The sequence below is a fragment of the Urocitellus parryii genome, chromosome 10 (genome assembly GCF_045843805.1).
Source record: "Urocitellus parryii isolate mUroPar1 chromosome 10, mUroPar1.hap1, whole genome shotgun sequence".
NCBI classification, from domain to species: domain Eukaryota; kingdom Metazoa; phylum Chordata; class Mammalia; order Rodentia; family Sciuridae; genus Urocitellus; species Urocitellus parryii.
The window spans coordinates 25,422,538-25,447,261 of NC_135540.1; the positions used below are offsets into that span (position 1 = coordinate 25,422,538).

At 42.4% G+C, this 24,724-nt stretch overlaps 1 protein-coding gene and 1 pseudogene across 1 annotated transcript in view; one reads left to right on the top strand and one right to left on the bottom strand.

Moving 5' to 3' along the window:
- The window catches only part of Sh3d19 (SH3 domain containing 19), a 173,967-nt gene extending 152,150 nt beyond the window's left edge, over positions 1 to 21,817 (bottom strand). The window contains exon 1 of the mRNA XM_026384710.2: positions 21,520 to 21,817. Coding sequence (XP_026240495.2) covers positions 21,520 to 21,631 — 112 coding nt within the window. The 5' untranslated portion in view covers positions 21,632 to 21,817. The remainder of the gene's footprint in view (positions 1 to 21,519) is intronic.
- LOC113179939 (small nuclear ribonucleoprotein G pseudogene) lies at positions 6,081 to 6,311 on the top strand (annotated as a pseudogene).
- Positions 21,818 to 24,724: the final 2,907 nt, after the last annotated feature.

The following is a 24,724-nucleotide window of genomic DNA, read 5'->3' on the forward strand; positions in this document are numbered from 1 at the left end:
CTGAGAGCAAGTGCAAGAGGTCGGAACTCAGACCAGGTGAATCATACCTCACTACAACTATGTTTTAACAATGAAAAGAGGCAGGGGCCAGGTTCTGCAGGGCCTAAGCCTCAGGAAGGCCTCTGAATTTTATCCTCAGTGAGATGAGAAGCCACTGAGAGCAGGGGAAGAATGTAAGACAGAAGAGCAAAGAATCCCGTACCCGGCTCATGTGGTGCAGACAGGCCAGGAGGGGGCTGCCGTGGTAGAGAGGGCAGTTAGGTGGGAGCAGAGTCTGCAAAGCAGCAGAGACAATCACACACCAGGCACTGAAGTGGAGCTGAGCAAAACACTCACACACTGCTGTATCCTGAACATCAGGAAGTCTCCGTGAGGCCGAGTGCTGGTTTTTGTCTCCACATTCCTTCTCTGTTCCACCTGTGCATAAAGGCCCCACTTACCAAAGTGATAAGAGAAAAGCCCAAGCCCAAGGTCTTTACCCTCTATTTCTTCACTAAGACACCTGCCTTCTTGGATTCCTCCTTCTTATCCAGAGCAATATTCTCAATATTCCACCTCCAAGCCTCATCCTCTACAACAGAATACACCACAATACACTTATTTCTGTCCAATGCTTAGGAAAGGAAGCAGTAAGTATATGAAAAACATTAACAGCACCATAAGAATTTTTTTTTTTTTTTTTAATTAGAGCTGGGATGGAGTTGGGTGGTAGAGCACTTGCCTGGCATGTGCGAGGCCCTGGATTCAATCCCCAGACTGGTAAGAATACATCTAGATACTGTGGGGAGCAGCAGCCACTTATCACATAAATAATATGGCATGTGAATTATGCCTCATTAAAACTATTTTTTATAAAAATAAACAGGGAAGTTTATCTCCTGCTAAAATTAAATAACTTGTGTGTGACGCATTCAGGGCTCTCTGATGATATCCTAAATAATATTTGTGATTTTTTTTTTTTTAAATATATACTTTTTTGGTTGTAGATGGACACAATACCTTTATTTTATTTGTTTATTTTTATGTGGGGCTGGGGATTGAACCGAGTGTCTCATGCATGCTAGGCAAGCGCTCTGCCGCTGAGCCACAACCCAGGCCCACTGTGATTGTATTTCAAAATAAGGTTCATACTAGTTATATATTTTCTGTTCCAATTGCTAAAACACAAATGGAAATCTGGCCTAAAATACAAGATATAGAAAATGTTAATACTTTACTGGAAGAAAAATAATCAATGAGCATTTGAATTCATAAAACTAAAATGTCAGTGCTTACTAATTTTGTACTAATTAATTTAGTCAGTGACACCAAAACTGACCAAATGATGAAGAAGTAAATGGGGACATCTTTATACTACTTGGGGCGGGGAGGCTGATGCTCAATGTAGAATTACCGTCTTTAAAAAAATCAATTTCAATTTGTAGAATTCTTTACTTCTTGAAATATTTCATCTTCACATGCTTTCCACTGCCTCATGTCTTGAAAACTTTTAATTAAAGAGGAATTTTAACAATTAAAAGCTGCTAAAAATCCAATAAGCGATTTTTTTAAAGTAGGAAAAACTTGTACGTTTAGTTATTTCCAGATCTTCTCTTTATAACAAATAGACTATTTCAAGGAATGGCCCTTTTCCCTGCTTTATTTCTCTAAGCTGTGAAGTCACCCAAAAATGTGGGACATTACAGAAAAAGGAATCAGGATAATAGACGGTGGAAGCTCTATTTCGATATTATCTCAACAGTGGGTACTTCATCTTTTCATGTGCATTGTTTTATTCGAAGCCTGCCTCCGTCTCCTCACCAAATCGGACTAAGCACAGTGTATCTGCGTACCAGAAATCAGCCACCTAAGAGCTTTTTAAAATGTGTTCCTTCTCCAGGAAAGGGAGGCGAGAAGTCATTCAAAATAACCAGATTCAATTAATTTTATTCTCTTATCAATAACTGAGAAGAAACGTTCCCTATCAGAAGAACAAAAGGGATTGAAATCTTTAATGGAAATCCTAATTGCCTTTCTGGATAATTACGCTCAACCAACCCGAATTCTCTCCACAGTGTCTACGACCACAGAAGCCTTTGCTTCCCATCTCCCCGTGGTTGAAATGAAGTAACTTGCCATCTGATCCCGTAGCCCCTTGGGTGCCACACGGCCCTGTACTATAATTAACTCTGAACACCCAAGAGTGAAAGGAAGAGGGTGGGAGAGCCCAAGGCCCCAGAATGCTAAGAGGGTGCTTCTGATGGAAACTGGTAAGAATGCATTACCCTCTATTTCTTCACTAAGACACCTGCCTGTTGGGCAGCAGCAGCCAGAGAACATTTTGATCAGATTGGGATACAGGAAAAGTTTAAATCCATCAATGTGTGTTCCTCAATGTCTCACTTCATGCTGAAGGATTTGGTCAATATACCCCTGATTCTTTCTAAAGGTTTAATATTTAAACATTGCCTATTATTTTTTAAATTAAACTTGCTTTTTAAAGTTAATGATAACAGAAAGCTGTGACTGCAACAATTGCAAAGCTTCAGAATTCAGGATTAATTTTATTTTATACTCCATAATACTAGGCTAGATTTAAAAAAAAAAAAAAGAGGAGGATAGTAGTTGGTTGATCAAAGAAATTTTGTGTCAATGAATTTTAAATAATGAAAACATTTTGGCCTTAAAAATTAAAATTACTGGAGCATCTTCAAAAGCAAGTATTTGGATTTTAGAGAAATCTCTTGTCCCCCTAGGAGATCCATGGAGTGATTTTTAAATCTGAAACAGAGGGCTAACATAAAAGGCCTCTGAGACAGGACCACAAGCAAGAGGAAAATGCACTGTGGTTCACATTTTTTGCCCAGAGTCTAACCCAGACCAATGAACAACTAGTTCTGAAATGGACATAGTTTAAACTTCTAAAAACAGGTTACAGAGAAAGTAAAACTTTTCTTTTGGTGGTGCTGAGGGTTGAACCCCTGGCCTTCTGCATGCCAGGCAAGCACTCTACCAACTGAGCTATATCCCCAGCTGAGAAAGTAAAACTAAAACCATGTTAACATAGCTTTGCATTTGTCTTGCTTTTTCAGGGGGAGGGAGAGGGTACTGGGGATTAAACCCAGGGTTACTTTAGCACTGAGCTACATTCCCAATCCCTTCCTTCCATCCTTATTTATTTATTTGAGTCAAGGTCTCACTAATTGCTGAGGGTCTCGCTATAAGTTGCCAAGGCTGGCCTCCTGCCTCAGACTCCAGAGTCTCTAGGATTACAGGATTATAGACCACCATGCCCAATAACCTAGCTTTCTTTAGAGCCCAGCAGCTACCATCAGGCTTAGCCAAACCCTCCCAAGAAGGACCAATCTATTGAGCATCAGGATGGAAGCTCAATAGACTGGACTATCACAATCAGACTATCACAATCAGCTTTGCTCAACTACCTGCTACTAAGTCTTTTGAGTCTTTACAAGCAAGAAATAAATACCTACCAAATATTGAGCCATAAAATAATGTTCTAGAAAAACATTTCTGGATTATATTTTTACAGACATGAAAATAAGCTCAACAGGACAAAACTGGAAACACTCAGAAAAATATAAAGGGAATAAACATGGCCATGTTGAGAATTTGAGCTTTAGAGGAAGCAGACAATGAAAAAGCAGCAGGTACACATGGCATGATTAGTTTGCATTTTAGAAAATTCAGTTGAGTGGTGGTCCAGGAATGGATTAGAGAAGTAAGTTAGGAGTCAGAAAATGACAAAAGATGCCTGGACCGCGACGGTGGCAACGAAAATGGAGAGAAGAGGACAGGGTTGAGCTCTGCAGAAGGCAGGTTCAACAGAATCTGGTCACAGTGTGGGAGAAAGCTGTGCCTTCACCAGGTCTCTGGCTTGGTATCATTCAGTGAGACAGAGAACCAGTTTAGAGTGGGAAATTAAAGTTACAGACATCAAGACTCTGCAAAAAAGAAATCCCAAAACATACTGTATTCTTACATTGAGCATTAAGTAAACAAGTTGAAAAAACTAGAATATATTCCAAAAGCTCACTGGCCAATTTATTGGCTGTAGGGGAGTCATAAAGAACAATACACAAAGAATTCCAAAACCAGGGTTTTGCCAAGAGTTTCAAACTTCTCAAACTAGCACATCTTTAAAAGGTGGCTGTGGGAGATTGTTTAGTCAGTGATTTCGCTGCTGTGACTAAAGGACTCACCCAGAACAATTGTAAAGGAGAAAAGGTTTATTCCCCAGCCTCCCAGGTCTCCATCCACAGACAGCAGGCTCCATTCCTTGGGGCTCATGGTGAGGCTGAACATCACCACAATCAGGAAACAGAGAGTCTCCACACTCCAGATACAAAATCTAAACCCCAAAGCCACGCCCCCAGTGAACCACTTCCTCTAGCCACACCCCACCAGCCTCCTTACCACCCAGTTAATCCTATCAGGGATTAATTCACTGATCAGGCTAAGGCTATATATAACCAATTATTTCTCCTCCAAACCTTCGTGCGTTGTTTCACATGTGAAGTTTTGGGGGACACCTCACATCCAAACCATAACAGAGATAATACTCACTTTTTCATTGTCTGCTTCCTCTAAAGCTCAATTCTCAACATGGCCATGTAAAAGGGTTAACACTCAAGGTACCAAGTAACTTGCAGGGTACCTGAAGAATACTACCACCCTGAGCCATTGACATCAGGTAAGCCAAAGAAACATGGGTAGAACTGACCTACGAGATTTCTGAGCATAAGTTTCAAATACTGGCACATGGCTTTTTTGTCCACTGCTCCTCTTCCCAGTTAGGGATTGATCCTGCAGCCAAGAAATAGCTCACCAGTTGAATAAGACACTGAGCTCTAGAAGTTGTAACCACAGCACTGATGACAAAATATGACAGCTGTCTAACAAATAAGAATATGTAATTTAGTGCTGTTTCCCTTCTTCAAGTTGAAGTTTTCTGATGATTTACTAAGAAGCAACCCAACAGAAAAAAATAATAGTCGACTCTCAATCCCCAAACCTAGAATGAAGAATTTTGAACCCGAAACCTCATTGCAAAGAGTCAGCAAACTTTTCCTGGAAAAGGACTGAGAGGAAGTATTTTAGACCTACTGCCAAATAGACTGCTGCAACTACTCTGCTGAGGCGGAACAAAAGTAATTATAGACATGATGTTAATAAATGAGTATGTCTGTGTTTCAATAAAGCTTTATTTATAAACAGGCATGGGATGTGACCTGAGTCTAAGTCCTTCACACTGTCAGTGGAGAATATGAGAGATGAAATCAAGGCCATTTAGCTGGCCATTTAATGGGAGGCTAAGCATTTAGAATTAATGTCTTAGCTGGGCATGGTGGCCCGTGCCTGTAATCCCAGCAGCTCAGGAGGCCGTGACAGGAGGATCACGAGTTCAAAGCCAGCCTCGGCAAAAGCGAGGCACCAAGCAACTCAGTGAGACCCTGTCTCTAAATTTAAAAATATATATATATAATGCATGTCTTTTGAATCCAGTCCTCTAGATCAGGTTCTGTTGTGTCACAAGATGAAAATGAAACACAAAGGAAAAATAAAGCAGAGAATGCTAAGGGTAGGCTCTCATTATGTTAAACAATTTGGTTTTAAATGAGAATTTGCTTCTTGAATGATTATATAGCTTTCAGGAAAACAAGTAAATATCATAAAACCAAACACATCAGCAAATGATAAATTAGCAGTATTTTGAAAAATGATCTTCAGAGAAAACACAATTATATACTCCATTCCTACCATCATTTCCTTGAACAGCTTATCAATCATTTCTTTTATCAACAGGACAGTATTTGCAATAATCATTACAGTAACTCATCTTAGGGAAAAATAGGTTTTTAAAAATACCATAATGAGCCACAAATACTATACTAGTCCCGCAGGAGATGATGACTTCTCATGGTGTTGTTCTGTTAGTGGGTTTTTTGTTTTGTTTCTTGCTGGGGATCAAATTCAGGATAGCAAGTTCAAAGCCAGCCTCAGCTACTCAGCAAGACCCTGTCTCCAGATAAAATATAAAAAAGGGCTGGGAAAAGCATCTCTGAGCCTGCAGAGTAGACAATATGAGCAAAGCTCACCCTCCCGAGCTGAAAAGATTTATGGACAAGAAGTTATCATTGAAATTAAATGGTGGCAGACATGTTCAAGGAATATTGCGGGGATTTGATCCCTTCATGAATCTTGTAATAGATGAATGTGTGGAGATGGCAACTAATGGACAACAGAACGATATTGGAATGGTGGTAATACGAGGAAACAGTATCATCATGTTAGAAGCCTTAGAACGAGTATAAATAACGGCTGTTCAGCAGAGAAATCCGTGTCCTCCCTCCAGAAGCCCTGTTTAACTATGACTTGAAAATTGGGTCATGCACATTTTCATATTTAACTTTTTGTTAAATAAACTTCAACAGCAAAAAAAAGGGGGGGGGCAGGCTGGGGATATGGCTCAGTGGTTAAGCACCTTCATCCCCTAGTTCAATTGCTGGTACCAAAAATTAAAAAATAAATAAATACACTGACAGAAATTGACTGTTTTTGGAACTCTAGAAATGAACCAAAAGTCTACAGCAATAATAAAATAATCAAGAAAAATTATCTGGATTTTGATGAAAATAGTGAGCTTTGTGCAATTGAAATTTCCTTGATTCCTTTCCCTTTTCCCTGCACAGCAGTAACCTTAAAAATATCAGCCTGGTGGGTCAGTGGTAGTGCTTGCCTCATGTGTGAGGCACTGGGTTTGATCCTCAGCACCACATATAAATAATTAAATAAAAAATAAAGGTCCACCAACAACTAAAAAAACTTCATCCTGGGGCTAGGGCTGCAGCTCTTGGGTAGAGAGCTTCCCTAGCAAGTGCTGAGGCCCCAGGTTTGATCCCCAGCATCCCACACACAAGAAAGCAGAACAAACTTCATTCACAAAGAATTGTAATCATTTGTTCTGACCTTCCTGGTGGCTCCCGAGAAGTCCAGCAAAAAGACTATACTCTCTCAGGGCTAAAGTGGAGAGCGGGAGAGTATTTGCTGAAAATATTTACCAACTAACAAATAAATACATTATTTGCTGTTACATGAGGATAACAGTTGATAAGTAAAAGACTAATCCAAAAGACTGGTAGGAAGGCTAGTGAGCAAAATGCTTTGGGGAATAAGAGTTTTGAAAAGTCCCCATATATTCCTGGGAATCCAGAAGGCCAACTGCCTTCCCAGAATAGGCCCTGGCTCAGAGAAGACCTGAGAAGGCCCTCAGCTCTCACCTCGCTGACCACCAGGCCACCTACAGCAAGGCCACCTACAGCAGAGCTCATCTGCAAAGATGGGAGGTTCCTTTTAGTTCTAGACACTGAAGGAAAACACTTGTCTCATCACTGGCTACCCACTAAACAAATGAAACAAACTTCACTAATCACACATGACAAAGAATACAGACTTTACAAAACTAGTTTAGAAAAGTTAACAAGTAGTAAATGACTATCACTATAACAAGCAGCGATAACAAACCCTAGGAAGGGAGAACCATCTGATTTCGTCTGATTAGCCACATGTTAATATTCAAAATGTCTGATTTTCAACCAGAATTCATGAGGTATGCAAAGAAACAAGAGGCAGTGCCCCCACAAGAAAGAAGTAATCTATATAAATTGTCCTTCTGGAAGCCCAGACACTGGACTTACTAGATAAATACTTTAAACCGGCTATTTTTAAAATGTTCAAAGCACTGAAGACACTGTTAAATAGAACAAAAAGATAAGCTGAAGATAAACTAGAAGAAAATATTTCCAAATCCAATTCTTCATTATCTTCATTAAACATTCACTGGAATCCTATGAGGTGATCAGTACCAAATTACATTAATAAGGTTTATAAAAATCCCTGCAAGGAACGACTGAAAGATTTGTTCTAACCATTATAAGTGCTTGTCATTCTACTCAACAGTAATGACAATAGAATTCAGGTTTGACACTAAACGTTCAGTATCGCTGCCCCTTTCCTGGAGACGCTGTCACATGTGATGTTAGCGACACTGTACTTATAACTCACATTTATGCCCTACATCCCACGCATCACTAACCTGGGGAACTGGTCCTCAGAAAATTCTTTTCTTTCTTGCCCAGATTGGTCTGTGATTCCTAGGTTTAAGAGATGCCCCCGCCTCAGGCTCCCAAGCAGCTGCAACTACAGGTGTGCGCCACCTCAGAAACACATTCACGCTCCTGCACAATTCAGGGCATTTGAAAAATGGAGGCTGCTGCAATCAATCTTTAATGACCACTCTTCCCAGTGTCTCCCTCCTTATGTAAAAATTGGCTGCTTTTTTTTTTTTTTTTGGCTAAATATCCAAATACACATTTCAACTTTATTTATTTATTTTTATGTGGTGCTGAGGATCGAACCCACGGCCTCTTAGGTGCCAGGCGAGGACTCTACCACTGAGCCACAACCTCAGCCCCACATTTCAACTTTAAAATGCAATTTTGGGCTGGGGATGTGGCTCAAGTGGTGACGCGCTCGCCTGGCATGCGCGGGGCACTGGGTTCGATCCTCAGCACCACATAAAAATAAAATAAAGATGTTGTGTCCACCGAAAACTGAAAAATAAATATAAAAAAAAAAATAAAATGCAATTCCACGGATACTCAAGGGGGAAGAGACTCTGTGCCTGTACTGCTGGGGCTGCTGGAAGGGGAGTTGGGGAACCCGTGCAGTGGGCTGCGTCCACCCCATCCTTCCCCACAGCCAGGCGGTGGCTGGGAAAGAGCCTGAGCTCAGGAGTTGAGGCCTCATTGAGCTGCTTTGCAGTCCCACGCAAGAACATCTCCAAGGGAAGCTGTTGCAAAGGCTCCAGGCGCTGGACTTGACATTCACCTAGTACCAGGCAGCCCCAAACCCAGCACGTCTGTATTGATGGCACCAAGTGGCAAACATCTAAAACCTTTGGAACTCACATAAAAGTAAAATGTTAAGTGCTATCCTGGGAGACCATATTCTTCCTTCTCAACAGGGTGAGCCATGGGCAGAGTAGGAATTTACTTTTCAACCTTTTGTACATAGCATCTAGGTTAGAATAGAATGTAATCAAAGCAAAAATAAAGGCTACATTACAGTATTTTTTTTAAAAGTCAAGCCTATTCTATTTGCAGGCTAAGTATTGAAAGTACATGCCAAGAGTTGTTCTGAGCTGTGGGGATTAACAATGAACAAACTGAGTCTCTACCCCATGGAACTCACATGGCTGCAAATGTACAGGTCCTGCCTGTAGCCTGTCAACTTGACCCTCTCTCCATCCTGGGAACCCCCAGTGTAATCCAGGCCCAACACCACATCCGACAGAATTATAGGTACTTCTCTCATGCAGGTGGCCATGTAGGTACAAGATCTGCCACCCCAGCAAAGGGACAGGGGATAGATCTGAACAGACAGTTATCTATAAGTATGCCAGACCTCTGAAGTCAATGAGCATGAGAACCCTGCCCAAAGGGGCATCCTGTGCAGGACCATGGCTGGCCAACCTTATTTTGGGCAGGGGCGGAGGGGGGGGGACAACAGGGATTGAACTGAGGGGCACTGGACCACTGAGCCACATCCCCAGCCCTATTTTGTATTTTATTTAGAGATAGGATCTCACTGAGTTGCTGAGCACTTGGTGAGGCTGGCTTTGAACTCAGTATCCTCCTGTCTCAACCTCCCAAGTTGCTAGGATTACAGGCATGTGGAACCACACCCGGCCCTGGCCAACCTTCTTAGAACCTTTATTCTTGGGGAGACAAACTGCAACAAAGACAGCCCATTATTCAGGACCTTAATAAGACATGAAAATAGACTTAATCTGACTCCATAAAAATGGTGGTGTCACTAATATTAGGCACAAGAGAGTCAATCCAACTGACAAAAGAATGTTCCCGGTGTAGCTACATGCTGTCAGTTTCCTAGACTTACTCTTATGTCCAAATAACTTCTGAAACTACATCCTGTGTCTTTCTACTCCCTGTGTTTCCTTACAATAAGTCTCCATCAGCCGAAGCCAGCAGAACAAGCCTCTATTTCTTGCAAGCTAAAAGTTTATAACTAACACATGCTGTGTGAATTTTAGTTACTTCAGTGACAGTTCACTACACCATGCATCATGTGAAGCCTGGAGACTATACAATAGCAAGGATGGAATAAAATCCATGTATAAAATTCATAATAGGACTCAAGTTTCTGCACAGCAAAATAATCAATAATGAAATGAAAAGGAAATAATCAAATGAAAAGGAAACCCATGAAACTGGAAAAAATATTTGCAAACCATATAAGAGATTAATATTTGATAAGAGATTAATATCCAAAAAAAGAATTCATAACAGCAAAAAAAAAAAACTAGATCTTAAAATAGGCAAGGGAGCTGAACAGACATTTTTCCAAAGAAGACACATAAATGGCCAACAGGTCTATGGAAAGATTTTCAACATCATTCACTAGTCATCACTAGTCAGTGAGATATCATCTCTCACACATGTTAGGATCAAAAGTCAAAAGATAAGTGTTAACAAAGATATGGAAAAAAATAAAACGCTTACATGTTCTTGGTATTGGGTTTGATTCCAGCACCACACACACACAAAAAAAAAGTAACTGAGATGTAGATATATTAATTAGCTTGATTGTAATAGTAATTTCACAATGTCTAAGTATGTGAAAACATTGTACACCTCGAATACATACAACTATTATTTATCAATCATACTTCACTAAGGCTAATAAAGGAAAAAATGCATGGTTGATTCTGTTTATTCTGTTTGACTAAAGGCATCACAACATGAATTACTTATGATGGGAAAATGTAACCGTCCAAATGATAAGAAATTACATTGAAAACACTCACCATCATGTTCTTCAACTAGACTCAACAGTTCTCACCTCCCACAGACTTCAAAAAAATCCAATTCTTACCAAGTATTCTGGAAGTAATTAATCAGGCAATCTGAGTGTAGGATCATGAACTTAGGTCTTTTTGAAGCTCCCCAGTTGATTCTCATGTCCTGTCAGAATTGAGAATCCTGGCCCCATGGGCTTATTACTCAAAGTGTGGTCCAGGGTCCATGAGCAGCAGCATCACCTAGAGCTTGTTAGAAATGCAAAATTTCTCTGCTCAATTCAAAAAGAACCTATAGAACCTGTACTTCTAGCTACTTGGAAGGCTGAGGCAGGAAGATGGCTTGAGCACAGGAATGCAAGATTAGCCTGAGCAACACAGAGAAACACTGCCCACCTCATCTCAAAAATAAAGAAAAAAAGCTGGGCACAGTGAATGCATGCCTGTTAACCCAACCCAGAGACTGAGGCAGGAGTATCACAAGTTCAAGGCCAGACTCAGCAACTTAGCAAGGCCCTAAGCAACTCAGTAAGACCCTGTCTCCAAATAAAATATTAAAAAAGCTGAGGATGTGTGTGGTTCAGTGGCAAAGCACCCCTGGGTTCAATCCCTGTAAAAAAATTATTTTTTAAAAAAAATTAAATAAATAAAAAGAAATGCAGGGTCTCAGGGTCTACCTAAAATCTGCTAAACCAGGATCTTCATTTTAGCAAGACCTCAGGTAACTTGGCATTATAAAGTTTAAAAGCACTGCTCAGATTTCCCATTGCTACAGAAACATGAGAAATACAACCATGTTCTAAAATGGAATACCTCAAGAAATTTTCTATGAAGAAGAAACAGAACAGGGTGGGAGATATCTGTGACATTGAGACATTTTACATTATTAAGCATCTAGTTAAAAGTAACATTCAAATACATGTCTGCACATTTTGAAAATTTGCAGTAACACCCCTGGCCCCACCTACAGACCACACCCCAGTCCATGGCAATAGTTACACCTGGACTGAGGAAAACGGATTTAACTTTACTCTCCAGTCCGCTTCAGTAATGTCCTCTGAGCTGGTGTGAGCTGAGGGGCCTCAACAAGTCCTTGGGAAGAAATGAAGAAACAAGCAGTGTGGTGGCAAGATAAAAAGGGAGTACTGCCACCAGCAGCCCACACTGGGGGTCTTCCAGTGCCCCGGGAACACCTCAGTACTAGCTTCCAGGACTGTTTGGAAATGGTGATATTTATTGCCAGAAAAACTAATTTTTTACTTCTTGTGCAAACATTTTCTGTGCCCATTGTTCTTAATCAGGACTCAGAGAAAAGCATTTCGCTATCTTCCAGTACCGTGATACTTGGATTAAAGTATCTCCTGGAAACAAAGTTCCAATAAAATCAAGGCAGCCGTACTGAGAACAGATGAACTCTGGACTCAGAGCACCAGACCTGGCTTCTATTTACAAGCTCCTGCTTCACTGCCTCAGAGCAGGGACAAAAATCACCTCCCTTCACAGCTTCTAGGTGTTCTCGACTAAGCTGGCACTAGGCAAAATAACAAAAGCAGAAAAACGTTTTCAGATTCCACAGTGTTCCGTTTTGGTACCCTTCAGTGTCCAAGGATAACCATGACCTCCTTCCAAAACTACACATCACACACATAAACCGTAAGTTTACAAACATGTTCCCCATAATGAACCTCTAGAGGATCCAGAGAACCAATAATCTCCATTCAAAGATGCAACAAAAAATACAGGAGAACGGCTCGTAAAACCAAAGTGTCTTGTCCAAGGTCAAATTATTATTTAGTGAACCTCATTTTCAAACAGTACATTTTAGCTTAGTAGAAGGGGAGGGAGACAGTAAGATCCAGTTGGAATCTCTCAGTTAGGAACTGCCATGGCTGGCAATTAGAGAGGCTTAAGCTAACAGCGACTTTAACAAGAGGGTCTTTTCCCTCCAATACAGGAAGGCCCAGGCAGTGGAGAGTTCACTCAGTTCTGCTCCGCCCCCTCTGCACTTGGTTTCCATCCTCAAGGTAACTCCATGGCCCAGGGCGGCTAGTGAACTACACATCCATCCTTCTCCCTGGGGTGCTACAGTTTGCATTTTGAAGGTTTCCCGAATGTCCATGTGTTGAACAGCCTGTAGCACCACCAGAGGTGTGTGGAGGTGGTGGACCCTTTAGGAGGCTGGGTCGAGTGGGAGGAACCTAGGTCCCTGGGGGCGTGTTCAAAGGGGATGGGGACCACAGCGCCTTCCTTCTTTCTTGGCTTCTGGCCCACTTGTGGAGGGCAGCTTCCTTGGCCACCCAGTCCCAGCCGGGAGGTACTATCTTGCCACAGGGTCAAGCAACCATGGAAGGAAACCTCTGAAACCAGGAACCAAAATAAATCTTTCCTCTTTATATATGGATTATCCCAGGTATTGTGTCACATTAATGGAAGGCTGGCTAATACATTGTAGGAGGGGGAAGAAAGGTAAGAAGGAAGAAGGAAGAGAAAGAGAGAGAGAGAGAAAGAAGAAAAAGGAAGGGAGGGAGGGAAACAGGAAGGAAGGAAGAAAAGGAGTATTCTGCTAGGCCAGGTGACGCATATCTGTAATCCCAGCAACTCAGGAGGCTAAGGCAGGAAGGATGTAAGTTCAAGGCCAGCCCTGGTAACTTAAGTCTCCAAATAATAAATAAAAAGGGCTGGAGACACAGCTCAGGGGTAGAACGCACCTGGCTTCAATCCTCAGTACAGCAGAGAGTTAGATAATTTAAGGTCACATAGTTAGCAAGAAGCCAAGAAATGAGCCAAGAAAGTCTAACTATCTTAGGCTAACTCTACTGGATAGTAACCTCGGACCACTTATTCTTACTTACACTCTTTAAATTGTACTAGTCTAACTGTCCCTAACTCTACAGTGTTCTGTTCTTTAAAAGCAACAGACTGATCATATGTATCTTTTTTTTTTATTCCCAGAAATTTCTGCATGAATTGTATTGATGGAGATAAATAGGTCTTCTTAAAGAATTTGGTAAGTGCAGGTGGGGTTTTTTGTTTGTTTTTGAGACAGGGTCTCACTGTGTTGCTCGGGCTGGCTTTGAACTCCTAGACTCAAGTGACACTCTTGCCTCAAGCCTCCTCAAGTAGCTGTGCAGTGCAGATTTTTAAACAGTGTGTAAATATTCTATGGGACTTGAAATAACTTTCTCAAAATAAGTTAGACAACTATGGAATTCTAGCAATTAAAAAATAAAAAATTTTCTGTGCTAGTGGCACAGAAGAACAGTGGTTTAAAACAGAGCCACCAGCTCTGGGAAAAATACAGCCTGGCATGCTATATGAATCAATGAAAAGACACTGCCTTGTGATTTGTGATGTACAATATAGGTAACTGAGTTTTAGCTCTACCTAGTTGTGTAACTTTAGAAGAAGTCTTCTAACATTTCTAAGTCTCAGTTTACTCATCTTTCAAATGGGCATTATAGTTCAACCCCCACCATTACCAAAAAAATAAAAGAGAAGGATAAAACTTACCCTCTTCCCTCTCAAGTTGTTGAAAGAATCAAATTAAATGAAGTTATGAAAGCCCTTTCTAAACAGAAAAGCACTTGATACATGTAAAGAATTTCTAAAATATACCAAGCAGCCTGCTGGCATGAACATGTGGCACATAATAGTAAATGACTTTTATTAGCAGTCAGGGTGATAACTCAGAAGAACACTGACTTTTACTTTAAATTGACCTGGATTCAAACACCCATTCTACCACTGACTAGTTGAGAGACCTTGGGGCAAACTGCTTAAATATTTCTGAGCCTCAGTTTTTCAATATAATAAGGAAAATAACATCCACCTCACAGAGGATAACAGATAAACAATACCTGGCTCACGGTGAACTCAAGGATTCTGTGACCTCATTCTGATGATATTCAAGGTATTTTACTTACAGTACACCCGATGACAGTTCTAGACGATCCTTGATTTATAAGGGGTTATGTCCAGATAAACCTTTCAAAATATCTTAAGTCGAAAACATACTTAACATACCTCATTTACCAAACTTCCGAGCTCAGCCACACAGCAAACCTTGGAACGTGGGTTGTTTCCATCGTGTTCTGAGGCTGGCTGGGAGCTGCGCTTGCTGGGCTGCCCCATGCTAGGCTGCAAAGAGGCTCCTACCACACATGACCAGCCCAGGAAAGGTCCAAATTCAAAATTTCCCCTATGATCTCTACTGAAGGCCTATCACTTTCATACCATTATAAAAGTAAAATATTATTAAGTCAGGGACCATCTGGAAATCATTCCTTCCAGGGTTTATTAGAAACAAATCAAAATTAAAAAAGAGGAAAGTTGGGGATGTTAGCTCAGTGGTAGGGGGACTACCTGGCACTCAGGAGGCCAAGATCCCTAGCTCTGCCAAACAAACAAACAAAAAACCCTAGCTGGGCGCAGCGGTGCACACCTGTAATCCCAGCGGCTCAGGAGGCCAAGGCAGGAGTATGGTGGGTTCAAAGCCAGCCTCAGCAAGGGTGAGGCACTGAGCAACCCAGTGAGACTCTATCTCTAAATAAAATTCAAAATAGGGCTGGGGATGTGGCTCAGTGGTCTATTTCCACTGGGTTCAATCCTCGACCACTCCACACACACACACACACACACACACACACAGAAAATTTGTTTAGGATGCATTAGGCCCTGTTATACGCCTACCATTCTTCCAGTTGTTTGAGGAAAGGCCCAGAATTTTGTGTACCTGCCCACTAAAGAAACAGTATAAGATGTTGTAAGTAAGAAAGAGGTCTCAAACCTGCTGGAGAGTCTGAGGAACGCTATGGCTATATGTCCCCATGGAAAGTTACAAATTTTGGGGCAACAATAAAAGAGGTAGAGGAGAATATTTTCATGACCTTACAGTAGTAGGAATACCACTCTTAACTGGAAAGGGGAGGTGGGAAGGACACAAATTGTAAAGAAAAAGACTCATAACTTCATCTACATTGAAAAGAGGAAATGTCATGTCAAAAGAAACCATAAAGAAATGTGGGGCTGGAGCTGTGGCTCAGTGGCAGGGTGCTTGACTGGCATGTGAGAGGCCCTGGGTTCAATCCTCGGCACCACGTATAAATAAATAAATAAGATCCATTGACAACTAAAAAATATTTTTAAAAAAAGAAAATGAAAAAATAAGACACAGTGTGCAAGATATCTGTGATACACATAACCAACAAAAGTTGAGACTCCTCATTAAATAAAGAACTCTAACAAATCAATAAAAATTAATAGCCAGGCATGGTGGTGTATGCCTATAATCCCAGAGACAGGAGGCTGAGACAAGAGGATCAAAAGTTCAAGACCAGCCTCAGAAATTTAGCAAGGCTCTGTCTCAAAAAACTAAAAAGGGCTGGGGATATAGCTCAGTGGTAAAGTGCCCCTGGGTTCAATCCCTAGTACCCCAGAATACAACTACACAAAGCATGGTATAGTTATACAATTAAAAAAAAAAAAACCAGGGCTAGGTTGTAGCTCAATGATAGAGTACTTGCCAAGCACATGTGAGGCACTGAGTTCAATCCTTGGCACCAATATAAAAATAAGAAAATAGTACTGTATCCATCTACAACTAAAAACAAAAACAAAACACAACAGAAAAACTTCAGCTACACACAACAAAATAAATCAGACAATGTTAATGAGAAAAAAAAAAAAAGACACTCAGTCTGAACCAGTGATGTAAGTATAAACAACCTCATCAGTAGACTTTATCCTCCCTTCTCTTCCTTCTTCCCCGCAAGCTGTGTGGGTAGGGTGACTATAAACCCTGATCTGTCTGAGACGGAGGAATTTCCTGGGATAGGGTTGTTCTGTCTTTTTGTTTTTTCAATGCTGGGGCCTCCTGAATGCTAAGCAGCTGCTTTGCCACTGATCAGCACCCACGTCAATTACTGTACAGTTCTGGAAGTCAGAATTCCAAAATGCATCTCCCCAGGCTGCAGTCAAATGTTGGGAGGGCTGTGGTCTTCTGGGGATTCTAGCTTCTCTGAAGTTCTCTGAGAATCTCTTGAATCTTCTGAGATCCTTGGAGAGAAACTATTCCAGGTTCCAAAGGCATCATCTTCTTCTGTGTTCTTCTGTGAGTGGCACTGAGGATGGAACCCAGGGCTAGGCAAGTGCTCACCACTGAGCAACCTCCCCAGTCCTTTTGAAAAAAAAAAATTTTTTTTTTTTTTTTTAAACAGGATCTGGCTAAGCTCCCTCGGCTGGCCTGGAAGTTGTGAACCTCTTCCTCAGCCTCCCAAGCAGCTGGGGTTACAGGTGTACATTACCATGCCTGGCCAGAGACTTCAATTTGAAAAGCTAGGACAATCCCCAGAAAAGTGGAAAAAGTTGATTGCCTAACTTCCACTTCCCCCGACCCTCCACTTCTTCCCTTGGCTAATATAAACCAGCACTAATACAGTGCTAACACCAAACTTAAGATAGAGATAAAGAACATTCAATCAATAACACAAAGAAGAAAATCAAGAACAAGTTGATTATAAAGGCCAGCCCACATAAATCAATCATAAAATCCTTTAAGCTGGGAAAACCCACAATGGGAACTAAGCCCTATGAGCTCATTGGTGGTGATCTCTGTGCTTATCTCATTGTTTTTCAACTGATCTGTTCAAAAGGACAAATTATCCGGAGGAACTATTCTTTTAGGATTTAAGATTCAATGCTGGAGTGTGATTTCTCTTAATTTACAAGGGGTTTACCAAGAGCATTGCCCTTCTGAACCAGCAGCATCAATACCACTAGAGAACATGTTAAAAATAAAAATTCTTGGGCCCCACCCCAAACCAACTGAGTCAGAGACTCTAGGGATGGGGGTCAGCAATCTGTTCATTAGTATACCCACATCCTCTCTGCCTTATTTGTGGTTGACACTCAATGGATTAAAAGACAATACCAAGAATTCAGTACACCCCTCCATCAACGGTAAATATTTCACATGGTACCAGATTCAGGACAGCTTAGCAATAATAGCACATGAAACTCCAGCAATGCTATACTCTGCTCCCCACTTACCTTTCCCATATCTATCTGCTCATGCATTAATTTCATGAATCATGAATTAGTACAGAATTAGCCTTCACTGAACTGACTGACCCTCAACATCTGGCAGTGCTTGCAATTCTGCAAAATTTCAATTGGGATATTTTATTACTTTAAATGCTGGGAAAATAGGGCTGGGGATATGGCTTTATGTAGGGTGCAGGCTCAGCATGTACAAGGCCCTGGGACGGAGTATCCCCTGCATCCAAAAAAATAAATAAATGATAAATAAATAAAGCCAGGAAAATGAAACAAATACATCATATTATCACCCTAGATTTAAAAAATAATGACTACCCAAATCCAATTTTCTTAACAGCATTTAAAAAAACACTTTATCTCCCAAGGATCCCTACAATGATTGTATGTGATCAGACCCAACCTGGAGCTCTCAGCTGTGGAAACAGACATTTATGCTCTGCTGGGTTAATAAAAATGATGGTCAACTCAAAACAACAACAACAACAAAAAACCATGGTACTAAAGAATCCATACAGGATGATTCAACTTTGTGAAATTGTAAAATAAGTAAAACTATATTAATTAGGGTGCATATGTCTGAAGCAAAACCATATAAAGGAGATACCAGTCACAATGATAAAAAATAAAATAAAATATAAGGCTGGGAACGTAATCTGGTCCTGGAATGCTTGCCTAGCATCCATATAGCCCAGCATTCCATGCCCAGCCCAGGAAGAGGGAAAAAAACAGAAAAAAGTGATTACTCTGTAGGGGAGGGAAGAGACTGTCTGGGAAGGATGGGAGTCTGCTTCCAAGGAACTGATAATATTCTAAATCTTACCACAGCAAAGGTTACAAGTGTTTTTACTTTATAATTTACCAGCTTTATATGCTCTTCCATATGTGTTTTGCAAAAATAAACACATTTCTACAACCACACATAATTTACCAGGCTGAGGATGAGTTCATAGGCTCCCTCAAGTTCACATACCCCAGGTCTATGGTATCAAGTTATGTGAGATCAAAGAAAATCTTTAGCTTATAAAGCAATGGGAGAGCTTTGGCACATGCCTATAATCAACTTAGTGAGGCCCTAAGCAATTCAGTGAGGGATGGCGGAGGCTGGGATTGTGGCTAGAGCGCCTAGCACATGTGGGGCCCTGGGTTCGATCCTCAGCACCACATAAAAATAAATAAACAAAATAGAGGTATTGTGTCCAACTACAACTAAAAAATAAATATTTTTTTTAAAAAAAGGATGGGGGGGGGACTGGGGTTGTGGCTCAGCAGTACAGCACTCACCTAGCATGTGCAAGGTGCTGGGTTCAATCCTCAGCACCGAATAAAAATAAATAATTAAATAAAGGTATTGTGTCCAACCAGAACTAAAAACAATATATATATATCTCAGTGGTTAAGTGCTCTTGGGTTCAATCTCTGGTACCAAAAGAATAAAAGAAAGCAATGGGAGGCCAGGTGCAGTATTACAGACCTGTAAACCCAGTGATTCCAGAAACTGAGGCAGAAGGATCACAAGTTCAAGGACAGCCTCAGCAACTCAGCAAGTCCATCTCAAAAATAAAACAAGTAAAAAGGGCTGAGTATGTGGCTCAGCAGTTGAGTGCCTCTGGGTTTTATTTTCCATACCACAAAAAAATAAAATAAAGCATTATGGGAGGTGGAAGAAGCTTTGAGAGCAGGAAAAGTGAAAGAAGCAGAGCAAACATTAAGCCTCTGGATCAGTTCAAATTCTTACTTGGAGGAAAGAAACATCTAGCACAGGCATAGTTCACATATGCCCAAGCTTGGTAAGGAATGCAATAGTGTTGAGAAAAGCATGTTAACTAATGAAGGGAGAGAGAAGTACAGCTTGTAAAGAGATGTAAACTATTAAATAATTTATCTCTAAAGAAATAAATCCAAAACTACAAGTTTTATCCACCACCTACTCCAGAATAATGCTGTCCTCTCAGCCCTCCTGTGAGTAAAGGGCATAGAAGTGGTAAGAAAACTGCAAACACCAATATAAGAGAGCAAAAAGTACACAACCTCCTGTCTTAGCAAAACATTATCAAAGAAGCCAGCCTTGGGGAAATTATGGAACTGACAAAAAGTTACAAAAAGGCATTTCCACCAGCCTTGGAATAAATACACACATTGCAACTAAATGATAAACACATATCTGGATGTTTCTAGTTTGAATTCCAATACAGCTCTCCTCCACCTTACAGTTCCTGAAAAGAATGAAGGTTTTGCTAAAGGTAATAGAAATCCAAGATAAGCCTACACTGATGAAATAAGTAATTCAATGGAGGTGCATTTTTGTCGTGTTTTCGTTGTACCCTTAAAGAAATATTTAGTTATATCCAGTAATTACTCATTTATTTCACCAGATTTGGGTTTACACCGAACAAAACTATCGATCATTTTCAAAACAATTGGTGTTCCTGTAGACCATCAAATGCCTTATTTTGATGAAAGGTTCAAGTAATGGACATAAGGAATTATTGTTAAGTTTCCAAGATTCTCCCCAGGGCATCCAATGGACCACTTCTTCATGTTCTGCTCAAGTTCTTTCCTTTCATCCCATTCCCTACCCTCCATTTTCTCCCACAGGCCCATTGGCTTCTTCAGTTGACCAGTTTCTCTGGCTGGTTAAGGAAGCCACCTTGAGGCGCTTCTCTGCTGGGAGTACACTTCAGACTCCACTTTCCAAAGAGGCTCCCAAGGAATCCTTGTCTGACTCTTTCTCGCTCCCTTTCCCTCCCTCCTCTGTAGTCATTCCCCCAAGTTTGCTCTTCCCTCTACTTCTCAGATAACTCTGGTTACCCAGTTGGAACCAAAGACCAAAGAATTTCCTCTTCATTATGTCTGATTGAAAAGCCGCCCCAGGAAGAGGGAAGGGGTGTGGATCCACACTTATTCTCTCTTCCACTTAAGCGCCAAACTACTTGACCCGAGCCGCTTTTGTACACCCCAAAACACAAGTCCATAAAAGAAATTCAGGCCCAGAGGGGATCCTCTGTCCAAATGAATTGCCTTTAGGAGTGCCATACTCGGATTTCTCTTTACTGCGGGGTGGGTAACTCCAAAGCAGATAACTCCTGCAGAAAACTGGAGAGCTCGCGGTGGGGGAGGGTGGGGGCCGGAGGTCCGAAGTTCAAGGGGCACGAAACAAGACCTGACTCAGAACGAGCACGTGGTTTGACCTCGTAGAGGTGGCGCTGGCGAAGCCCCCGGGAGAGGTCGTGGTCCACCGAGAGGGCCAGACCCAGTGAGTCCTCCTCTGGCCTCTGAGTCACCCAGAGATAAGTAATCACTCGGGCCACAAAACGAGCCAGCAGCTCGTGGACTTCGTTGGCACGGAAATTTTGGAGCTTGGGCTCCAAGAGCACTAGCAGGTAGAGACCGGTTTAAATGTGCCCCGGCTCAGCCCCCGAAGGAGGATGTGGATGGATAGGCCACTCGCCCTCCCTCTCGCGTCCGAGAGTTAAAAGGTGCCGCTCCCACCCAGGCGGGTGAGGGCAGCGCAGCCGTCCGGGACAGGACCCGAGTGGCCCTCGAGCGCCCGGTCCCCGCCGTCCAGCCCCGCGCCCCGCGTCCCTCACCTGCGGCCGGGTGGCCCGAGAGCGCACGGCCCCGGGCGCGGCGCGGGCCCCCAACCTCGCGGCGCTCGCGCAGCTCTTCCTCCTCGTCCTCCCGCCGCCGGCCCTCAGCCATGGGCGAGACGCGGAGGCGCAGCCGGGGACGGCGGGAGAGCAGCGGCCCCGGCGCCCGGTCCGCTGCCACCGGGTGCCCCTGGCCGGCGTCCTCTGGGCAGGAAAGCGACCCCCGGAGAGGAGGTGGGGGCGGCGGCTGAGGGAACCGCCACCTCCGCGAACTCCACCTGCAGCCGGAGGGGGAGCTGCCCGGCGCGGGCCGAGCCGAGTTCCCCGCCTCCTCGCCGCACACCGGCGGCCTCCTCCCTCCCTCTCCCACTCTCTTCCCCCTTCCTCTTCCCTTCCCCGCCCCGCGGAGTTCCAGCCGGGATCGGGAGGGCGCGCGCCGGGCCTCGCCCCCTGGGGGAGGGGTTACTGGCCTCTAGGGCCGCCCTCCCGCCACACGCGGCAAACGCCCCCTCGACCCCAACAGACCCGAGCGGAATACTGAAACGGGCTGGGGAGTTGGGAAGAGGAGGAGGCCTGGCCTCTTCCTGCCCTTCCACAACATTCCGCTGTCAACAGGAAACCCATTTGCTGGACACTGAGACAAAAGGAGGAGGAACCTGTCCCGGAGCCGGAGCCGGGGAGATAGGACAGCTGGGAGCTGCTGCACTTCGGGACCCACTTGGCTAGGCGCTGAGCCCAGCGTCTGCATAGACACTTTTCCTCTTCTCACACTTCAAACCCTGTCTTGCTGAGGTTCAGAGGACTTTTAAGGCAGTGAAAGTACTCTGTGGGATACACGTCGTTGTCCTTTTGCCCAAACCCAGAGAATGTACAGACTGAACTACTTTGCGGGACAGATCCAGTCGGTGCAGGCTCATCAGTCGTAACAAAAGTATTCTGTGGATGACGGGGAGGCCGTGCGGTGTCGGGGCAGGGGAGCTCACACCTCCAGCTCAGTTTTGCACCAAACCTCTAAGATAAACACAGTGGCAAGCGCCTGGAATTCCAGCGACTCCAGAGGCTGAGGCAGGAGGATTGCAAATTCCAGACCTAGACTAGATGATTCAGTGAGACCCAGTAGTCAAAAAATCAGAAAGAAAAAAAAATAAAATAAAGAAAAAGAAGGAAGGAAGGAAAAGAAAAGGGGGGCGTGGAGATGTAGCTCAGTAGAGCGCCCCTAGATTCAGTCCCCAGTACACATACACACACACCAAAAAAATAAAGCTTTGTGGGTTTATTTATTTATTTTTAAATTGCAGATAGACACAATACTTTTTTTAAAATTTATTTTTATGTAATGCTGAGGATGGAACCCAGTGCCTCACACATACTAGGAAAGAACTCTACCACTGAGCTGCAACCCCAGCCATCCCCCCCATAAGTTAAAAATTAAAAATAATAATAATAGGGGCTGGGGCTGGGGCTCAGCCGTACAGCACTTGCGAGGCTTTGGGTTCGATCCACAGCACCACATAAAAATAAATAAAGGTATCATGTCCATCTACAACTAATAATAATAATAATAATATCTCATGGTATTCCAGTTAATTGAGCATTAGGAAAAGGCTACAGTCCCTGGAAGGGCAGGAAGAAATGTGTTTAAGGCCTCCAACCAAATATGTAGAGAGATGACCTGGCCAAGCATCAGGAGTCAGAAGCTCTCATTTGAAGAACTTGGCCTTGGCCCTCTCCCTCCTTGTTTTCAAAGCTGGAAAGAACTGTGTAACAAAAGTTATTGTGTGTGCCTAAATAATCCACATCTAAGGTTCTGTGGGCACGCATATGTATACTTGACATAGAGGAATAGATTCTGGAATCTTCACAAAAAGATACCTAAGCAGCAGGAAAAAGCATTGCCTGGACATGAAACCTTAGGAAACTCCTACGTGGGATGAATGGGCCTTTCTCTTCAGCCTCCTGCTCTATTTTTGAAAGACTGTGAGAACTCTCAATGTTCAGCATGTAAGAGAAAAAAAGAAAAGGAAAAGAGGGTCACTGGAAACAGAATTGCCTGCCATATCCAAGTGCTGTTCTTTGCCTTCTCAATAGTGGTTGCTGCAGCCTGAGCAAATCTTTCCATTTTTAAGCAACTGAGAACCACAATTGATTTTGAAGAATTGAGGTCAAATCCACAAGATGAAATTTTTTTAAAATTTTTATTTATTTTTTTAAACTCTTTTTTTTTTTTTTTACTTTTTTAGTTGCAGATGGACACAATGTCTTTATTTTGTTTATTTATCTTTATGTGGTGCTAAGGATAGAACCCAGTGTGCCTCACATGTGTGAGGCAAGCACTCTACCACTGAGCCACAACCCCAGTCCCACAAGTTAAAATTTTATCACACTGCATAAACAGTTAAATAAATAGACACCTGGACAATTGGAGATTAAACCAGGGTGGAGAGGGTGGGGGGAGATTATGGATGTTAGTGTTGTTTTAAGTGTTTGGGATTCACTTTAAGTGAAAACATGATCTGTCACTTGACCTTCCAGGATGAGTAATAATGCTGGGCACTGTGACACACACCTGTAATCCCAGCAATATGGGAGGCTGAGAGTTCAAGGCCAGCCTCAGCAACTTAGTTAGACCCAGTCTCAAAATAAAAATAAAAAGAATTGGGGGGACTGGGGTTCTAGCTCGGCGGTAGAACGCTCACCTAGCATGTATGAGGCCCTGGGTTCCATCCTCAGCACCACATAAAATAAATAAAATAATAATAATTGGGGATAAAGTTCAGGTGGTCAAGCACCCCTGAGTTGGATCTTCAGTACCAAAAAATAAATAAAATAATATCTGGGAAATAAAGGAATAATTTGATGGCCCCATCTTCTTTTTCTTTTTCTTTCTTTCTTTCTTTATTTTTTTTTTTTTTTGTCAGCCCAGGGGATTAAAACCAGGAGTACTTTACCACTGAAATACATTCCCAGCCCTTTTTAGAAGCTTTTATTTGGAGAGGTGTGTTGCCAAGTGCCCAGGCTGGCCTTGAACTTGCAATCCTCCTGCCTCAACCCCCTGAGGATCTGAGATTAAAGGCGAGTGCCACTGTACTCATCCAGCAACATTTCTTTTTTTAAACTCAATTAGTCAAATGGTCAATGAAAACATAAAAAGATGTTCAACTTCATTAATCATTAGGGAAATGTAAATCAAAATCACATGAGCTAC